Source organism: Squalius cephalus (assembly GCF_949319135.1).
Source record: "Squalius cephalus genome assembly, chromosome: 16".
Taxonomy (NCBI): Eukaryota; Metazoa; Chordata; class Actinopteri; order Cypriniformes; family Leuciscidae; genus Squalius; species Squalius cephalus.
Window position 1 is genome coordinate 11,919,815 of NC_137137.1, and position 19,529 is coordinate 11,939,343.

Genomic DNA, 19,529 nt, shown 5'->3' on the forward strand with positions numbered 1-19,529 from the left:
CATTTACTCACCCTCAAGTTGTTTCAAACCTGTATGAGTTTATTTCTTCTGCTGAACACAAAGGAAGATATTTTGAAGAATGTCTGTAACCAGACAGTTGATGTACCCCATTGACTTCCATAGTAGGAAAAAATTTCAGTTTGGTTACCGAATATCTTCTTAAGTATCTTTTAAGAAGATATCTTCTTTTGTGTTCAGCAGAAGAAAGAAATTCATACAGGTTTGAAACGTCTCAAGGGTGAGTAAATGAAGACAGCATTTTCGTGTTTAAGTGAACTATTGCTTTGAGATAGTGTAAATGATCTCTTACATATGCTAAAATATAAAGTTTCTCCAAAATGCATTTCCAGTAAGATTGTAATGGCGATAAAATGCAGAGCTGATGGAATCTGCTGAACATTTGCTGTTAAGGCTGGATTTGATATGCTGTACTGCTCTTTAATGCTGCTTATTTATCTCTTCATTTTCTATTTCCACAAACACCCGATTTATACTGGCACAATTTAAAGCAGCTTTCCTAGATGATCACAGACGTTGTAAACATTCTATGCCTCGCATTTAGAAAATTCATCTTTTAAACTCTGCTCATCTGCTGTAGAAAGTGGTATACATATAAGCCTGCTATTATGTTGATGTCTTTCCTTTGTTTTTATAGTGAGCTAATGACATTTTCTTGATGGAATCCTCGCACAAACCTTTTTGTATTTTTATGAAGGCATTATTTATTGTGTTTATTAAGCCGTTTCCTCGTGGGGGTCATTAGCTGGTCACTACCAAATGTGTGATAGGTTTAACTATCCTTGTGGGGATATTTTGGTCCACAATGAAGGCAAAACGTGACATTTCATAACATAACAGCAAGAGTGTATTTTCTTCATCAGGGTTGTTTTCTCAAAACCATTCTCTCAAACGCACCAGCTTAATGAGCTTTCCTGCTGTTGCCCGACAGTCTACAGAGTTTTTATTCATTTTCAGCCGGCTAAAGCCTGTGAAATAAACAGGAATTCAAGATTATTTAACGCCACCGCTGTCTCTTTCTTCTTCTTCTTCTTCTTATATGGAGTGGAAGATCAATCATCTTAACAACAAAAAAGAGTTTCTATGTTTCACAAGGAAGAAAAATGTAGCATTACACTCTCATGTAATTTTCAGGATATAGCTGTTGCTTCAGTAAACCCACCTGACACTGTATTAACCTTGAGATGAGAAACTGATCTCCCCCTTAGTGGAAACTATGTACTGTACTGGTTGAGCTTTTCATAGCCCATATGCAGACTGATTTATCTCTGCAAGCAAAGATTGGGATAGAATTGAGTTCGGATGAACTCCTCTGAGGGGAAAAGGGGGAAGGATGTCTAAAATATTACATATTTTACTTTAAAATGACGTCACAGGTTTGTCAGCTAAAGCAGGACTGGCAGGTTGTTAGTCAGACGGAGGAGGAAAGGAGAGAGAGTATGTGAGAGAGAGAGAGAGAGAGAGAGAGAGGGTGGATAGCGCGCGCAGTGGTGATAACACTATCTGTCTATCTACCAAATGACGAGCGTTGCTTTCACGCGCTCTACTCATCACGCGCGTCCGTGAAGTGGTGTTTCATTCCTCACTCTTGTTTTTTTTCCCCCCGCATCACCAATTTATTTGGGCTCTAGGAAGATTGCGCGAACTATCGAAGATCTTCTACAGCCGATGAATGACATGCTTTTACGCCACGGAAATCTCAATGTTTTGTCTTGTCGTTTTTTGCCTGCGCTCGGTCTCATAATGACAATGTAGAAAAAGTGCGCGGTGACCGCGAGCGCAGCGCACGGGCGATGTTGACGCCGTCACCTTGCCGCCTGGTTCCCATCGCTTCTTGACTTTTTTTCTCCAGTGGAGTATAATCTAGATGAACTTGCGAATGTAAAAGAAGGCGGCTGTTGAGAAGCAACTGAACCGTCCAGCTGCCCACGCTGTCGCTGGGTCGCTCTGCACGTCCGTGCGCACTTCTGAGGAGAAAACAGCGAGCAACTAAAAAAGGGGACAAGACGCGTCCTTGTTTTTTGTTTGTTTGTTTTTTTGGTGAATATTTCGCACAGTCCTCGTTTGGTGCGCTCTGGAGAGACGTGGAGCTATTTCAAGCGTTCTGTTTCTCGGATATAACATTAGAATGCTAGCATCCATAACATTTGGAGTAAGGTGTCTAACTTAAGGTGACCATTACGCTTGAGCGTCGACGTTTGTTGGAACGCATAAATGGACGAATACCAGAAGGACTGATTCGGAATTGTTGTCTGGAAAAATGTGGCTGAAACGGTGTGTCACACGCAGGTAATAAATATCCCTTTTGAGATCTCTCAGCTAAAGGCTGAATGCAATAAACGCCCATTGCCAAAATCCTGTCATCTGTGAAGAGTTTTGTGGCAAGTTGATGCGCGTCATGCTGTTTTCACTCAACTTGCTTTTAATGTGATGTCTTACTTAAACCTCACAGCTTTGCTTTGTTATTATTCCTTTGGAAACCTTTTAAGTGATGCTGGTTTTTATGAATAACTAGGGCTCGTAATTAACAAGATTGCAATCGAGTTGAAGTTATTCACACAGCTCTCGCTAGGGGCCGCCAAATAACCGCCATTCAATACCAAAGACTTGACGCGCGCAAATTAGGTCGAGTATCAGCTAAACACACCCTCACATACCACAGTATACCATGTCAGAACAACATTTTCTGTGTGGTCAAGACATTTATGCCATTTTATGAGTCACATCTCTCACTGTTTGTGTGACATTTTGATCATAGGGTTCAAATGGTGTGCAATTTGCCAGTGAAAAGTCAAGTTGAGTCAGAATCATATGAGCTGTAATGGCCAGGGGTTTATTTATGGTTAACAGGAGTTCTTAGAACTTATATGGCAAGAGTAGGATTAAATCAGACATGCATGCAACACATCTTTATTATACATTCTGCATGGACAAAAAGTCAGCCAAATGTTAAGTAATACACTATGCTCGTGAATTACAGCAGCCCATGCATATAAGAGCCACAAAAAGGAAGCATTTGAAATGTTCATTACTCCAGTCTAAATAGTTTCCTATCACTTAGGAACCCCATTCCAAAGATGATGAAAACGGCACAGTTAAAAGTTTGGTTATTCAAAGTGGCAGAATTTGACTGCTGTCCTTGCCATTACATATGTTTAGCAGCTGTTCCAGAGGCATGTGGAGAGCATGTTTAAGGTGGGAATGATGATGGAGCCAGGTGAGCATCATTGTTCATTCTCTACCTGATGAATGCAACATCTTGCATTCACCGTTTCTCCAGGTGCACTCTTGCAGTGACATACAAGAAAGTGTATATTTTACATATTATTTTGCTGCATGTTCTGTTTAGATGAGTTCTTACTTTGTAGAGCAATGTCATACTGTCCAGACTGGTCTTCCAACACAATCCAGAATGGTTAGTTGGGCTTACTTAAACATTTGTGCAAACCCGTTGTTGTTTTATGGTCAGAGACAGAAAGTGTACAGAAACTCAAGGATCTTGGTTTTTAGTGGCTTTTCTCTGCGCTTTGTTAATTTAAAGGATCAATAATTATTAACAGTTCAGTATGGTATGACAGCAGCAAAGAAGAAAGTTTAGAGTTTAGCAGTGTGTTACATATGGAGAAAATTAGATATGAAATTGCCGGTAAACCAGAGGAATTATTTTTTCTTTAGATCTGGGTGATCTGCTGTTAAAAAAACACAATGAAATACAACAAATGTAACCTCCCCATGCATTATATATATATATCCACATATTTTTTTAAAATTAATTTTACAATACACAGTGGCATTATTAAGGCATGCTTTGTTGCACACCATCAAGGTCTGAGGTTGATCAGCTGCCAAAGTTATGAGACAGCGGGGAATCTCTCTCTTTTGTGGTTTATAAAATTCCTCACTATCCTGAGTAAGCTGAACAGCCTTGATGAAGATTATTAGCTGCATCTCTTAATTGCTCCATCAACTGCTTTAATATCTTCACATCAAGGTTATGCATCCTCTCACGGTTCTGGCTTTCTTCCGAGAGCCTTGATTCTCCAGTGTACCTTGAGGAATTACGCTGATGTTCTCATATTAAGACAACCTGGCGGAAGGCTCCTCATATGCAACAGACTGGGCATGTATCTCAGTGTTCAGTTAACTGACCTGGAAGCCGTTAGGGGAGTGAAGAGTGACGTGGGAATGTGGGGAATATCAGCCCGTGTACTGACCTGAGCAGCAGCTGGTTCATTACGGGCTCTGTCACTGGAAAGGATTAGCTTGTTTTTTTGCTTCGACACGAGCCGGTGGGTAAATTTCATTTTTTTTGAAATGTTTAAACGACTCAATTTGATCATATTTTTACATTTTCTTCTTCTCCCTGTCAGACGGGGCTCTTTAAGTGCACGCTGTACAGCCGTCAATGTCTTGTATGGCAGCACACAACTATTGCATTACCATGGACACTGTAGCGTGTAATAGCATGCCACTTCTGTAATTTTTTTTCTTCCTGGATGTAAGCTCGCTCGCTCGCTCGCACACAGTAATGCATGCCTGTTTAGTGCGAGGAGTGCTTCTGCTCTTCATTTGGCACTCTTGATGGTTTGATATAATGGCAGGACGATTTGATTGCGCCCACCCCCGCTTAAACTATTATGTAACAATGTCTTCAATGGTTCAATAAGCCAGAAACAACTCTCCATACCACAGCCAATGGCGCAAAAGTCAGTAAAGCTGAAGTTATTTTAATCAGGAGAGTTTTTAAAGGCCAGGAAAATTTGAGTCTGAAAAAAATGTCTACGATTCCACTCAGGAATAGTCACTCAAGGTTTTGACTACTTCAAAGGCATAAATAAAATTGAGACACCGTGTTTAAAAAGTAGAGCTCGACACATACTGGTTATGTAACTTTTGCCATTTCACAAGGGAAATTGCCGGCATTAGCATATGCACATTCAGAGAGTTTCTTCAAAGCCTTGATCGGAGTCAAGTAAAATATTATATAGCATCCCGTCAGATTGAAAGCATATGTTATAGATCCGAGGTAATTAACATACAGACTCTCGAGACGTGCACACTCTTAAAAATAAAGGTTATTTATTGACGTCTATAATTCCATGAAGAAACTTTAACATCTGTGGATCCTTTCCATTGTACAAAAGGTTCTTTGTAGTGGAAAAAAGTTCTTCAGATTATTTTATTTAAAAAAAAAAAAAAAGTCTTTCTATACAGGTTTTTTGGGGAACCGAAAATGGTCGCTGCAACACCCTTTTGTTTGGAACTTTTATTTTTTAGAGTTCAATGTTGAGTCACCATGGCAGCCGAGTGCCCTGTACCCTTCAGCACGGCCTGTCTAACAGGGCAGAGGGGGCACACCTGAACCGCACACACACACGTTTCATGTAGTGCCTTTGTTCAATCAATACCACCTCTATAAAGCCTCACATTTATCCGTCATGGCACAAGACCAGCAGTGGCTTGCTAGCCCTCCAGGGCCATGTCTCTCTCCCTCTCCTTCTTTTTCCACACACAATCTTGAAAATGAACGGTAAACACTTTAATATGAGGTTAAAAGGACTCTGAGGATTTTTCCAAATATCCAGGATGTCTAGGTTCGGCATGAGAGCAAGAAAGGAAACATTTAGTAATGCAGAAGTGTATGTTTTTTTTTAAGCTTGAATGTATGTGCACATGTTTTATTGAGACTGTGGGCCGTGTACACAGTTGTGCTGAGGGATTTTAGTAATGGGTCTGTAAATGCCGGTGGCTGTTCTGGCTCTTTTATCTGCAAACTTTTCGTTTGGAAGATCCCTGCAGTACAAATGCAATGCAGATCTTTTCATCCGTAATAACAGCTGATCCTCTCCTCCAAGCCATGTTCTGTATTAGACACAGATAGAGAGTTAGGTTGTGTGTGTGTGTGTGTGCCTGCACATTTTTGTTGTTGTTTACTGTGTTAAAGAGCCACTTGACTGTACTTACTTGACCTACTATAACACACATACACACACACATATAAGTCATCCAGCGTTGGACACAGTCTGTTAACGCCCATGAAGAAAAGGATAGTATGCGGGTTCCTATTTACTTTCGAGGCAGTTTAAACCAGTTTACGTTGGCTCAATGTCATTGGAAAAGAATGTCTTTACTGGATTATTTGTGCATAAATGACTAAGTGGGGGCATCAACGTTCATTTTCACCTGAACATCTGTTTAACAATCCGTAAAATTACATCTGATAAATATCTATTCTTTACCATTACATAACAAAATGTGTGTAGATGCTGAAGAGATTCTCATATCATTCACAAACATTTTTTTTTTTTTTTTTGCACAGTTCCACTTATTTTTATTTATTTATTTGAGAGGTGATCTCCATTTCAAACTATTTAATCCGCTGAATAATTAGGCTGAATGGCAGAATGATTGGATTACAATTTGGATCATTCGTCAGGTTGCTGTTTGGCGTTCACTGTAGTATTTGTTGGATCTGATCTTAGCATTGTCTTGGCATTTTGGATTTAATGGGAGTAAACAGAATGCAGAAATATGACATTTCACGATTCAGCCAAACAGTTGTCCTGGAGGAGATGCTAGTGGCATCAGTCCATTATTCATCCACTCAAGAGGAAAGAAAACCATTACATTTATTACGATCAAATTATGTCATAATTTTCCACTAATCTGTTCTTGTGAATCTGCTAGTAGCAGAGGTGGCAGCTAGCTGTAATGGCTCACAGACTTCTATTCATTCATTATCCATGGCTGGCCCTTGCTTGAATTTGAATAATATTTAATCTACTCGCACTGAGTTTTTCACTTTCACTTATGACTGGTTCAGGGGTGGATCTATGGGTGGGCCACAGCTTGCCTCACCCTGTTGTTTTTTTAAAAATATAATTTTCTAACATTTAACAATTCTTCAATAATTATTTTAAATGTGATTTGTTTGATCATGCATTAGAACTGTATTCTAATATTAAGTATAAGCTATATAATCTCTTCAGTTACGTGCCATATGGATTCCAACATGCAGCGTCCTTTTTATGTTATTACAAAAATGTGATGTCCATCTGTGATGCATTTAAGAAAGAAACACGTCGAGACAAAGATGACAGGACGCCGTTACAACTTGCCACTTTTGTCTTTTGAAAGAGAACTAACAGATAATTAAGATTATGACAATATCAACATCTCTCTCTCCTGCTTTGTTTTTGTTTTCATTTTCACGTGCAGACCATTAGCATCATATGAGGAATACGTTTAGCTGTGTTGCTATGTGTCACAAGTAAGCAGTTAAGTAGGCAACACTGGCTATGTTTACATGCAAACATTTTGTTTCAATTGAAATGAGTTCATTCCGATAGATGAATCTGAACGTAGTGTTTACATGAACGATAAATAAAGTGATCAGGTTGATGTGCATGTTTGTCACAAGCTTCAAATCAGAATAGATTTTTTTGACATGCAAATATACAGAGTTTCCCTCTGTATGTGCATACTATCAAAATCCTTTTCTGTATATAGTATTTGACTCTATTCTCTTACATTGCTTCTTTTCATTGTTTTAAAGAGATTACTTAATATATATATATTTCGGGTCCTGATTAGGAGACAACAAGCACATGAACAGTTATGCTGTGCTGCTTATATTATATCAAATTGTTATTATCAAAATATAATATATTTATCAAACAGTAAAAATGGCCCTTACCGCACCCAAAATAAAGTGTCTGTGGATGAGAGTATGAAGTGAGGACTGATGGAACGTTGTTCTGCTCCACTTCACAGACAATTACTGGTAGGAGAATTTTAGAAATTTTATTTAACAACAACAACTGCAGCTCGTTCCACGTGTCATACGTGTGTCATTACGCCATTTCTACATCATTGCACATGTGCAGTCTTTTCCGGTATCGGTTTTCAATCCGATCAAGTGTTTACATGTGCTCTCAATTGGATTACAAAAGGAATAAACCACCCCTTTTCAGTCCAAATGAGCCGTCAATCAGATTACTAATGTATTATTTGGTTGCATGTGTCTCTAGAACACGAGCATCTCGCTTATAATAAATCCATCCAACATATCTGCACCGGGAGTATTTTTTGACATGACGCACCACAACTATTTGAGGCTGTTTGCTTTGACGTGTGCATGACCTGTTTAATCTTTATCTTGCATACTTCACCTTTAAGTCATGGGCCTTTATAGTGCCGTGCAGGGACCAGTCCGTCAATTTTCTTTCTTCCAAAAAGAAAAGATGTGAATTATTCCAGCCCACCCACACTTTTAGATGCCCACCCATCATCCACTTTCTGCCTCTGCCAGCCCTAATTCACATTTACAATAATGTCAAAAACCTGAAAAATATTGAGATTGAATTTTTCTATAGAAACATTTAATCTCAATATTTTTCAGGTTTTTGACAATATTTGACATATACATCTCAGTATTTATTTATTATGTCTGAAAATGCTGGGTGTTATTTATTTATTTATTTATTCATTTATTTATTTTGACCAAAAAGCTATTATTGTTAAATAAATTCAAAATATGTAATGCAAAAACTGAAACACACACAAAAAAGATGTTTTCCTTACTATTTTTCACTAAATTTACACTTGGAGTGATATCTAATCCTTATATTGACTACATCAATATTCAGCTTCTTCAGAAAACTTTTTTTTTTTTATTGACTATGCAAACGATTAAGAAATGATTCAATGAAACAGACAGTTAGAGATTCAGAAAAATAAAATAAACTTGCCTAACTAACTAAAAATCTTTGCTCTTTTTTTAAGGTAGCAGTTTTCTATTTTGTTTTATATATTTTTCAGATTTTATTTTTCATTTTATATTCCTAGGATTTTTTCAGTCAGCCCTATAGTTTGATTAATTGAATAAGTGAAACATTTGTCCTCAGTCTTTAAGTTTCTTTCAGGTCAATGTTTTTTTGCCTGTGATAATGATTTGCGCTCGAGTTCCCCATAACACCACATCAGAGTGCGCAGACAGGGGAACTTTAGCTTACATGCTAATTACAAGTCTCAGATAGTTTAGAAATGTAATTGGACAGTGTAATTGCTAACTATGCGTGACAGCAATATGGACACCAGGGACACATAAACTGCCACAGAGAGTTCCTGAAGCTAACTGGATGTTTTACATACACTGTGACTTATTGAGGTCAAGCAGGGATCGTTTATTTAGCGTGACGAAGCATTAATGTGCTGAAATGCCATATATCATGTTAGTCCAAACATGAGCTTCTGTTGGTATAGGAGCTATCAGAAGAGATATAAATGAATGTGCTCTGTGCACCAATGAATCCTCTGAGTCCATATCAGCTGGTGCCCAAAGAGTTGTTTGCGTAGCCATATACGTTGCACACTGAGGGTATGGATATACCAATAAAGCCATCCTTTCACATTTAATACATAGCAAACAGAGGTAAATCTAGTAGGATCAATGCACTCTTCCATGGCTTGGATTGTGTGTGTGTGTATAAATAGATTATTGGTAAAAAGATTTTGTAAGGCCTCATACTCACTAAGGCTGCATTGATTTGATTAAATACTGTAAAACAACTGTTTTCTATTTGAATCTATTTTAATATCTCATTTATTCATGTGATGGCTAAAGCTGAATCTTCAGCATCATTACTCTAGTCTTCAGTGTCACGTGATCCTTCAGAAATCACATTTGTGCTGATTTGGTTCTCAATTATTATCAGTTATTATTGGTGCTCAATTATTAATAATGGTTCTTATTATAAATGTTGAAAATCAATGTTTTGCTGCTTAATATGTTTGTGGAAACTGATACATTCTGTTTAGGATTCTTTGATTAAAAGAGTTTAAAAGAATAATATTATAGAATATTTATAACATACATGTCTTAACTGTCACTTTTGATCAATTTAATGCACCCTTTTTTTGCATCCAACTTTTGCATGGTACTAAATCATGGTTTCCACAAAAATATTAAGCAACTGTTTTCAACATTGATAATAATAATAAATGTTTCCTAAACCGCAAATCAGCATATTAGAATAATTTTCTGAAGGAGCATGTGAAAAAAATCAGCTTTGCCGTCACAGGAATAAATTACATTTTAAAATACATTAAAATTGTTTATACAGTTAAAATTATTTAAACACAGTATTACTGTTTTATACTGAATTTTTATCAAAACGAAATTGACTTAATGAGCACAAGCGATTTCTTTCTTGCTTTGAATTTTTTTCCAATACCAGCATATTCAACATTTTACTCATGCATGCAACATCAAATAAAGGATTTATAGGATATTGTTTAAAACTTTTTTTATTTTATTTATTAACATTATGAACAGTAGTACTTTGCCATTACTGGAACTAAACACTAGGCTGAAACTCAATCAGAATTGGTAAATCAAAATTAATTCAATGAACTTGCGTTGAAGCTTATGATGTCTCTATGGAGATTTGATTGACATCACATTTGATTGGACATGAACAGTAATGACAAAGTAGTATAACGCTTGGCAGATAGCAGTAGAGTATGACAGAGAGAAAATAGATGACTCTGCCCCAGATTCTGTCCAAGGAGCACGCAGAGTCATCTGATGGACACTTTTGAGGTAAACATATCCAGCTCGGGGGTCAGTTAGGAGTTGCTTTGATCCAGCGGTTACTGATATTCCATATACTCAGATCCGTTAAAAGGTCTTATTACACGGCTCTGTGGAATACTTGATTCTGATTGGTCAATCACGCCATCCAGCGGGAAGTTATTCCTAGATGCAAGCGCTCCAAACAGATAACGCAGGCTCATCCGGGTAACTGAATTCAGCAGTGCTATTTGCCGGCTAGGAACGTTTGGTGAGCTACTAAAATATTAAAACTCAGTCGAATCAATATTTTGTGTACATCCGTGGTCTCACTCTATCTTGTTTCATACAAAAACAGCTGCTGCCATTTTGTGACTATTGTTTTGTACACTGTTGGATTATAAGATACAAACAGGTACGATTTTAAAACAGTTTAATCTGAAATCAATATATCTTATCCCCATAATTATTTGTGTGGTGAAATGCTGTGTAATAAGTGATATGAATGACGGTATATCTCTAAATTGTCCGTTTACTTTCCAGGTTGCATCGGCTCTCTCCGCGGAAGCTTTGCTTTTAAAGACCTTATCAAATATTTAAACTCAGATCAATATTTCGTGTCTAATTATTTACTTATGTAGCAAGTAGCCGTGTAATAAGTGGGATAATGTACATCCAGCCGGTGGTTCTCTCAAAATAACCCCCTGACAGGATGATGAGGACACCGACGCGAAGCGGAGGTGGATGTTCATTATCCCTTACCTAAATGTTGATGAATCTCGCCCCTTTGAAACTTGATGCCCAGTTTGAGATTTGAGTCATGACCTTGAAACCAGACAGTATTTTAGATCAAATTCAGCTTCAGTGACGGTGTCAGACCCCCACGGCCCTCTCCACACTTTTCCATATTTGCCTTCAATGGGGAGCTTTCTGCTTAAAGATGATTCCATCAAACCGGCTTTATGCTTGGTTAACCAATTAATTTTCTACTGAAGACTTCAATATGAGGAAGATTTGAACATCCTCACACGGGCAAAACTAAATCTTTTCTCCCTAAGAAAAAGAAGACAGTGGTATTCCTTGACAGAGCTCAGTGTTTTGTTCCTGATTAGCAGTCGGTTGAGAAGTCAGGGACACACTTAACGATTATAAGGCCGATTGTGAATGTAATTTTATACGTAGCCTACGACTGTTCACAGTCGGTGTTCACAGTCGGTGTTTAAAATCTGCTCCAGTCGTTGGAAACAGTCTGAAAGTGTGTTAAGTTCAGTCTTAGAATGTAGTTAAGTGTATAAGTTAAATGCTTTGATATTTGAGGCATGCTTCAACAGTAGGCCTATGCAAGTATGACGTTGCGTTGTGCATCAGGGTTCCTGCTGTTTTTGGAATGCAAGTCAGTTTTATTTATGCCTTTTTTCCCTGCAGTTATGCAATACAGCATAGTCAACATGAATCATTTATCTATCAGATGACTGATTCTGGAATGCTTCACAAAAATGTTTTAGATGCACTAGCATGAATTTAATATGTTTAAACCCAAAGGTAATTTTAATAATATTAATGTATGATACCATATTACCCTAATTTACTTATACCCAAGTTTAATATATTCAGTAAATATTTCACTTTCACTTGGCTAACAAAATAAAACCTTTAATTAGTTGAGCTAGTTTAAATTCTTCATTATTCTATCATTAGATTATTTATTGAAATTTTTTTTTACATTCTTCTTCTGGCCCAAAGACTATAGAATAACACAAGATTGTAAAAAAACAACCATAGACTGTAAAAAAAAAATGGACGTAGTGTCCGTGACGTCACGCCAAAAGTGGGCGGACCCGGCCGTCTCCATCTTGGCAGCGCATGACTCCCGGATAACAGAAAATGGGAAAAGAGGCGGGGCGTGGGTGGAGCTGAGGTGCCTGGTTGCTGAAACTACGCCCGCCTAGCTCGACGTGATCAAGTTAGCTCAGTACAGTCGCAAGGGCTGTGCCAAGTGTGCGACCGCACAGGGTCTTGCGCTAAAGTGATAGCTGACTTGATGATGTAAAGCCAATAGTTAAAGTTCCTGTTTTTGCCCTTCGAAATATTATAATAGTTAAAAGACATAGCTAAAAGTGAGACTGTGTATCGTGTTGCTGTATTATTCTGCTAGTTTAAAATGTATTATGCAGTAACGATATTGCTCTGAGCGTGTGCGTGTGACTGTGATTCATGCGCATACATGTCAGTCAGCGCAGCATCGCACGTCGAGTTCGTAGAGAGCTTTATTTAGTCCATTTTAAATTCTGATTTTGGTCACCTCTCAAATGGGTCAAACCATAGATATTACCTAAGAAGTTCAAGTAAATGCGCTAGAAATCAGCGCTCATTTAAGGATGTGCATTTATTGCATGGACAGAGAAAGCACCGACACCTGGAGGATTTCATCTGACGTTAAATAAGCATAAAGTCTATCTGTTCCCTGAGAGCAACGGTACCGCAGTGTAGCCTCTATATCTATAGACGTTTTTAATGAAAACTCAAAAGCAACAAAATTGTCAGACATCCATTATCTAATTTTGGACGTCCAATTTGGGTCCACTAAAGGGGTTGTTTTGTAACGCCAGGCGTTACAAAAACAGTGCTGGTTGTTCCCTCGATACTTGACAACGACGGAATTCAAAGGCGTGGGCGAAGGTATAATGGGTGTATTAAATTGCATGAAATAATCCCGAAAAAAAGTACAAACACGGCAGAGATGCCAAGTTCAGTGGCTGAAATTAGCTGAGGTGACGTGACGCTAAAAGCCTCTATATCTATAGACGTTTTTAATGAAAACTCCAAAAAGCAACGAAATTGTCCATTATCCAATTTTGGACGTCCAATTTGGGTCCACTAAAGGGGTTGTTTTGTAACGCCAGGCGACGTCTTTTTTCAACGTCTACCGCACGTCTAATGTTGACGTCCGTGACTCCGTGGGACCTCCGTGTAAGGGCTATTTATAGTCCAAATGTGGTCGGTTGTGGACGTCTTTTCAACATCAAATTTAGACTAATTTTAGACGTCGTTTTTATACAACTTCTATAACTGTAGTCCCATGTTTCAAAAGGGTGGAGGACATGTTTTCTGTACCATGTATTAACATTTACATTTATGCATTTGGCATACACTTTTATCCAAAGTGACTTACATTGCATTACACATTTACATTTCTATCAGTTCTTGCTTTCCCTGGGAATCAAACCCATGATCTTGGCGTTGCAAGCTTTGAGCTACAGGAAAGCTATATTAAGCTGTATTAATTTTCCTGTAGCTTTGTTTGTCTCAGCAGCTAGTTTCAACAGAAAATGCATTACACCTTTGTATGCGTCTCCAGTTATCACCTGCTGCTGAGACAATCAAATGGAGTTTTTGGAAAATGATCTTAAATAATTATAAATAATCTGTATTCATATGTATTAATCATGTTTATAACAACAATGTTGATATTTGTAAATAAAAAAATATTACATATTAATCATGTAAATTTCCTGCACCTGTCATAGACGTCCAAATGATGTCCAAAAAAATTACTCAGTTCGGTCAAATGTTGAAAGTCAATATGACATCCAAGTTGGGTCATGGTTGGATGTCCAAATAGTGGACCTAGTTCGGATGTCGAATAGATGGACTGACGGACCCAATATAGACATGATCTGCACGTCTATCCGACGTCCAATGTTTAACTGGGTAGTGCATGTTCTCAAAGGAATCCAACTGAAAGACAGTGCTGGTTGTTCCCTCGATACTTGACAACGACGGAATTCAAAGGCGTGGGCGAAGGTATAATGGGTGTATTAAATTGCATGAAATAATCCCGAAAAAAGTACAAACACGGCAGAGATGCCAAGTTCAGCAGCTGAAATTAGCTGAGGTGACGTGACGCTAACAGCAGACAAACTGCTAGTAGTGACAGCAGCGGCAATCCACCTGTCACTCAAGTGGCCACGCCCTTAATTATGCAGAACTTAAGGCTTGATATAATTTAAATGGATGAGTTCAAATTCACCCCCTCACAGTTTTCATGAAGGGCAAAATTAGCTATATAGACCAAAACCAATTTTTGTACCAGGCTGTAAATATGTTTTTTTTCTGCTGTAAAGTTGGGAATTTTAACATGGGGGGGATATATGGAATTGACTCCGTTTTGGACTCCCTTGTCTCTAGCAGCCAGTCGATGAATTGCAGTCACTTCCGTATTGGCTTCAAGAGAGAGACTGGAAGGTTGCCGCTCGCACAAGATGCATCACTCGTATTGTTTTGAATGGGGAAAAGTGAATATGTCTTAAATTATGTCTGAATAAGTCCCGCCTTCTCAATCGCCAGTTGGTTAAGTCATCGCGTCACTGCAGCTGCCGTTAGAAGCTCCGGTTCCCATAGTAACAGTCAGATGCGCGCTTCCACTGCGCATGTGCAGTAGCTTGATCCAGCCTGAAAATTTTCGTTTTCTGTCATGATTTGAGCGTTTAGAAACAAAATTTATGAGACAGTTGTTGTGAGATTTCATTGGTGATTTCAAATATGTAATTTAATCGTAAGATTGGTGAACAGTTTTGGAGAATTTGATGTTTCCCCATTCAAAGAGATAGTAGCTAGGATAGGACTAGGATAGACTTTAAGTGACAGCTAATGTTAAGTCTTGATTTTGTTTCGGGGGTCTATAGAATATGTTTTCATGTGTAAATGCTCTAAAAACACCTTATTTTACGTTGTTGCAGCTCCTCTTTTTTCCAGTCTGTCAGTAACGTCTGTTTAGTTCCTGTCCCTATGAAGGCCCTCCTTCCAAAAAGCGCAATGTGCTCTGATTGGTCAGCTGGATCAGTGTGTTATGATTGGTCAACCGCTTTGAACGTGTTTCGGATATGTCTCTCCCCTTACCATAACCATTTTAGATCCTTTGCAGATCTTTTTCATATTCAAACAGCAACATTACACACTAAAGAAAGTTAAAAATGTAAACAAAAGCATAATAGGTAAGGCAGGTCAGAGCCAGAGAGTATTTTAGGTAACATAAGAAAATGAGGGTGAATATTGTTCAGGATTACTTTCTGAGTTGCAGGCTCTCTCATCTGTGTGTAATTTATGTATTGATGAATTTTCTGGTGTGCCGAGTCGTAAATTGCTTTGACCATCAAATCAAGTTGTGGCATAAGGGCACATTATACACACTCACTCACACACAGACACACACACACATCCACATTCATCATCTCAGCAGCGCTCTGGCTCCTCTACACTGATCTTCCTTTATGTTCAGTAAGGTCAGTAATCTCATCTCACAGATCTGCTTAGGGAAACTCTCTCTCTCCTTCTCCTTCACTGTCGCTTAATTAGTGTCTTGTCTTTAATGCTCCATATGTGTGTGGTGGGAGACTCGTGAAGTAGAATGGCAGGATTAATCTAGCAGAGGCGGTGCAGAAGAAAATGGAGTCCAGCACTGCTTATAATTTGCTTTTTTGCTCCGCTGGACAGGCGTTTTGCTCAGACGCTTGAGCCAGAACTGACCTTAAGGCTTTAAAATGCAGCAGTGTTGACCTCTCTCCTCTCTCCAACCGTTATTATTCTCGTCCACTCTGCCTTAAAGGTATAAACTCTTATTAAAGACAGTGAAAAGAACAAGTCATTGTTTCTTATCTATTGTGAATCCTTCGTCTCGGCTATCTCTCTCACTTTTTTTTCTCTCGGGAGCCATTTGAGAGCTTTTTGGAGTCCTGACCAGCATCTGATACCAAGAACCAAAAGAATAGTTTCTTTAGTACAAGAAAAGACAAAGACTTTAAATAGTTGCTATTGAGATACATTTTGTAAAATATACAAATATTCAAAAGTTTGGAGTTGGTAAGATTGTTTTGTTTTGTGTTTGAAGTCTCTTATGCTCACCAATGCTGCATTCATTGTAACAAAATACTCTAAAAACAGCAATATTGTGAAATATTATTATCATTTAATCTTCTTGGGTCAACGGATACGCCGGCTCGTCCTTCTGGATTTTTTTTTCTCATAACAGCGGAAACAGCTTAAAATACTCCGTCACTTTTTGTGATACAGAAAACAAGTAATGCATGCATCATACTTTTATTTGTGTACTCTCACAATAACGACAAAACTTGCGCTTTATTTGTTAAAAACAGGGTGTGCTTTCTGCCTCTCAATCTCTGTGAACTTCTTTCTGAAACACGTGACAAAAATGAACCGAAATCCAGCGAATACTTGCCACACAGACATGAGAGATATGACTTAGAAAAGTTGAAGTGTCTACTTTTAAATTTAGTAATTCATATCGAAAACAAATATTCTCTGTTTATGTAATCCGTATGAAACCAACGAGAGGTACAGTTTCTCATGTGTCTTCTCATTATTTTTAATGTGACCACACGCTGCACAGGCTATTCACATGGCAATCGTCCACGTGACGTGAATCACGCAAACCTGTAAATGCCCCCTTCACCTCTATAAACTGCATAAAGCTTCATCCTTCCTCTGCTTTTCAACGAGTTTTGAAGTAGATGGGCTGTAGATTTTTTTTTCTATTTTGAAATATAATTTATCCCTGTGATGTGATGGCAAAGCTGAGTTTTCATCAGTCATTACCCCAGTCTTCAGTGTCACATGATCCTTCAGAAATCATTCTAATATCCTGATTTAGTGAACAAGAAACTTTTCTCATTATTAACAATGTTGAAAACAGTTGTGCTGCGTAATATCTTTGTGAAAACTTTTTTCTTTTTCTTTTTTTTTTTCAGGATTCTAAAACAGTATTTATTGGAACTAGAAATCTTTTGTAACATTATACATTTCTTCACTTTTGATCAATTTAATCCTTTTTTAATAAAATTATAGTTTTTTTTTTTCAGTAAGAAATCTTCTAGTTCCTCTCTTCTAGTTGTATTTCATGCTCCCTCACGGCTTGCTGTTTGTCCAACCTTAGAAAAGCCTGTGGGCATCGCAGACAGGTTACAGGTGAGGCCGTGTGCAGGTGAGACAGCACATTTCCCGTCTTGCTCCCACGCCCGTGCTTGAGACAACCTCGTAGTGCAGCCGAGCTGAAAGCATAGATTATTAATAGAGCATATATAGCCTGTGGTTTTAGGACCAGAATTAAACAACGTTGATGCTTGTCATTTAGAATTACACTGAGCCACTGAGCATTAAAGAGGCCTATTTTATAGACAGGTACTCAGTGATCCGGAATAAGCGAGGACATGTGGGCTGTCCATTCCGTTTTACTGATGAATCCACAGAAACCACATTTATTTCGTTATTATTATAGGTCTTTTTGCATACATTTTTTGCAGAGGCGGTTGTCAGTATTATTCCTGTCAGGCACTAAGAAATCCATCCTTTTCTCTGTCCGAGTGTAGGGGAGATGCCAAAAGCAAACTTTAAAGTCTCCTTCTATAATGCAAGAAGCGAGGGATAAAGCGAATGCACTATCTAATGTACTATCTGTTTTCCATCAGACTGCTTTTGGAAAAGGCAAATATCACTGTCAGATAAAGAGAAGAACGGTTGATGCTGTTGTCTCTCTGTTTCTTTCTGTCTATCTATCTATCTATCTTTCTGGCTTTTCATTAGGCAGTTCCATCCAGTCAGATGAATAGGCATGTTTGATCACGAAGAGTTGCCCCCGGAGCAAGAAATGCATGAGGGGAGTGAAAGAGAGAGAGAGAGAGAGAGAGAGAGAGAGAGAGAGAGAGAGAGAGAGAGAGAGAGAGAGAGAGAGAGAGAGAGAGAGAGAGAGAGAGAGAGAGAGAGAGAGAGAGAGCGCAAAAGGACCCTCATGGAGCTATTCATGAGCTTCTTCTTGTAACGCAATGCAAATGAAAGGATTCTTGTATCTGCAGAGTTCTATTTTAGGTGTGTGAAAAGCAGCATGGAGACTTGCTCAGGGAGATACTCACTATACAACCCAGGAAAGATGGGCTGAATGGACAGGAACTGTGTGTGTGTTGTGTGTGTGTTGTGTGTGTGTGTGTGTGTGTGTGTGTTCTGGCACACATTTACTGTATGCATGTGCTGCTGTGTATGTGTGTACAGTGCTGAGTGTTTGGAGGATCTCATCATTTCAGGGCTGCTCAACCCACTTGCTCACTAACACTTATGCTCTCTTGAGCCACAAGCCATGATGCTTATCAGAAATCCCCAACACTGTATGAACACATGATGGATTATGCCGCTGCGGTTTTCAAAATTACCTTCATCTTTACTGATTTTTACGTTTTCTTCTCGGCATCTTCAGCATAGTAGCATCTTCAGTCCTACTCCCTGTCTGCCCAGAGAAGATGAATGCTATGTCAAATAAATCAAGAAATCTTTTGATCACCCTGGATGACATTACCATCATTAACATGAAGACAAGTATGTAATTTAATGTGACTGAATTGACCTGAATTTCTTTCTTTTTTTTATGATTAACCTACTACTGAAAGGTAGTTTATTTCTTTTATTCAGCAAGGACACGTTACATTGATCAAAAGTGTCTTTAATGACTTTTAAACTGTTAAAATCAATTTTAAATAAATGCTGTTGTTTTGTACTGTTAATCAAGGAATCCTGAAAAAATGTATCATGGTTTCCACAAAAATATAAGGCATCAACTGTTTTCAATATTGATAATAATAGGACTGGGCATTGACACAAATTTCACGATTCGATTCGTTTCAATTTACAAGGTTGCGATTTGATTTGAGATTCGATATTGATTAATTAGGGGCTATCATTAGCAAATTTAAATATCTCTCAACTAATGCTATAAACTATACAGGGAATATAGTATTAACACTATAATATTAAAGGTTAAAATTAAAACTTAAAATGACACAAAAGTAAGTTTTTAACGTTATAATAATACATTATACAGGTTACATTATTATTTAATGATAATTATGTTTCTACTTGGGGTTTTTTTTTCCGGACC

The 19,529-nt window shown here is 38.1% G+C and overlaps 1 protein-coding gene across 1 annotated transcript in view; it reads left to right on the forward strand.

Annotated features, from left to right (window-relative positions):
* Positions 1-1,431: 1,431 nt before the first annotated feature.
* Positions 1,432-19,529, forward strand: part of ajap1 (adherens junctions associated protein 1) — a 49,175-nt gene continuing 31,077 nt past the window's right edge. Inside the window, exon 1 of the mRNA XM_079898153.1 lies at positions 1,432-2,307. Within this exon, the coding sequence (XP_079754279.1) occupies positions 2,279-2,307 (29 nt within the window). The 5' untranslated portion in view covers positions 1,432-2,278. The remainder of the gene's footprint in view (positions 2,308-19,529) is intronic.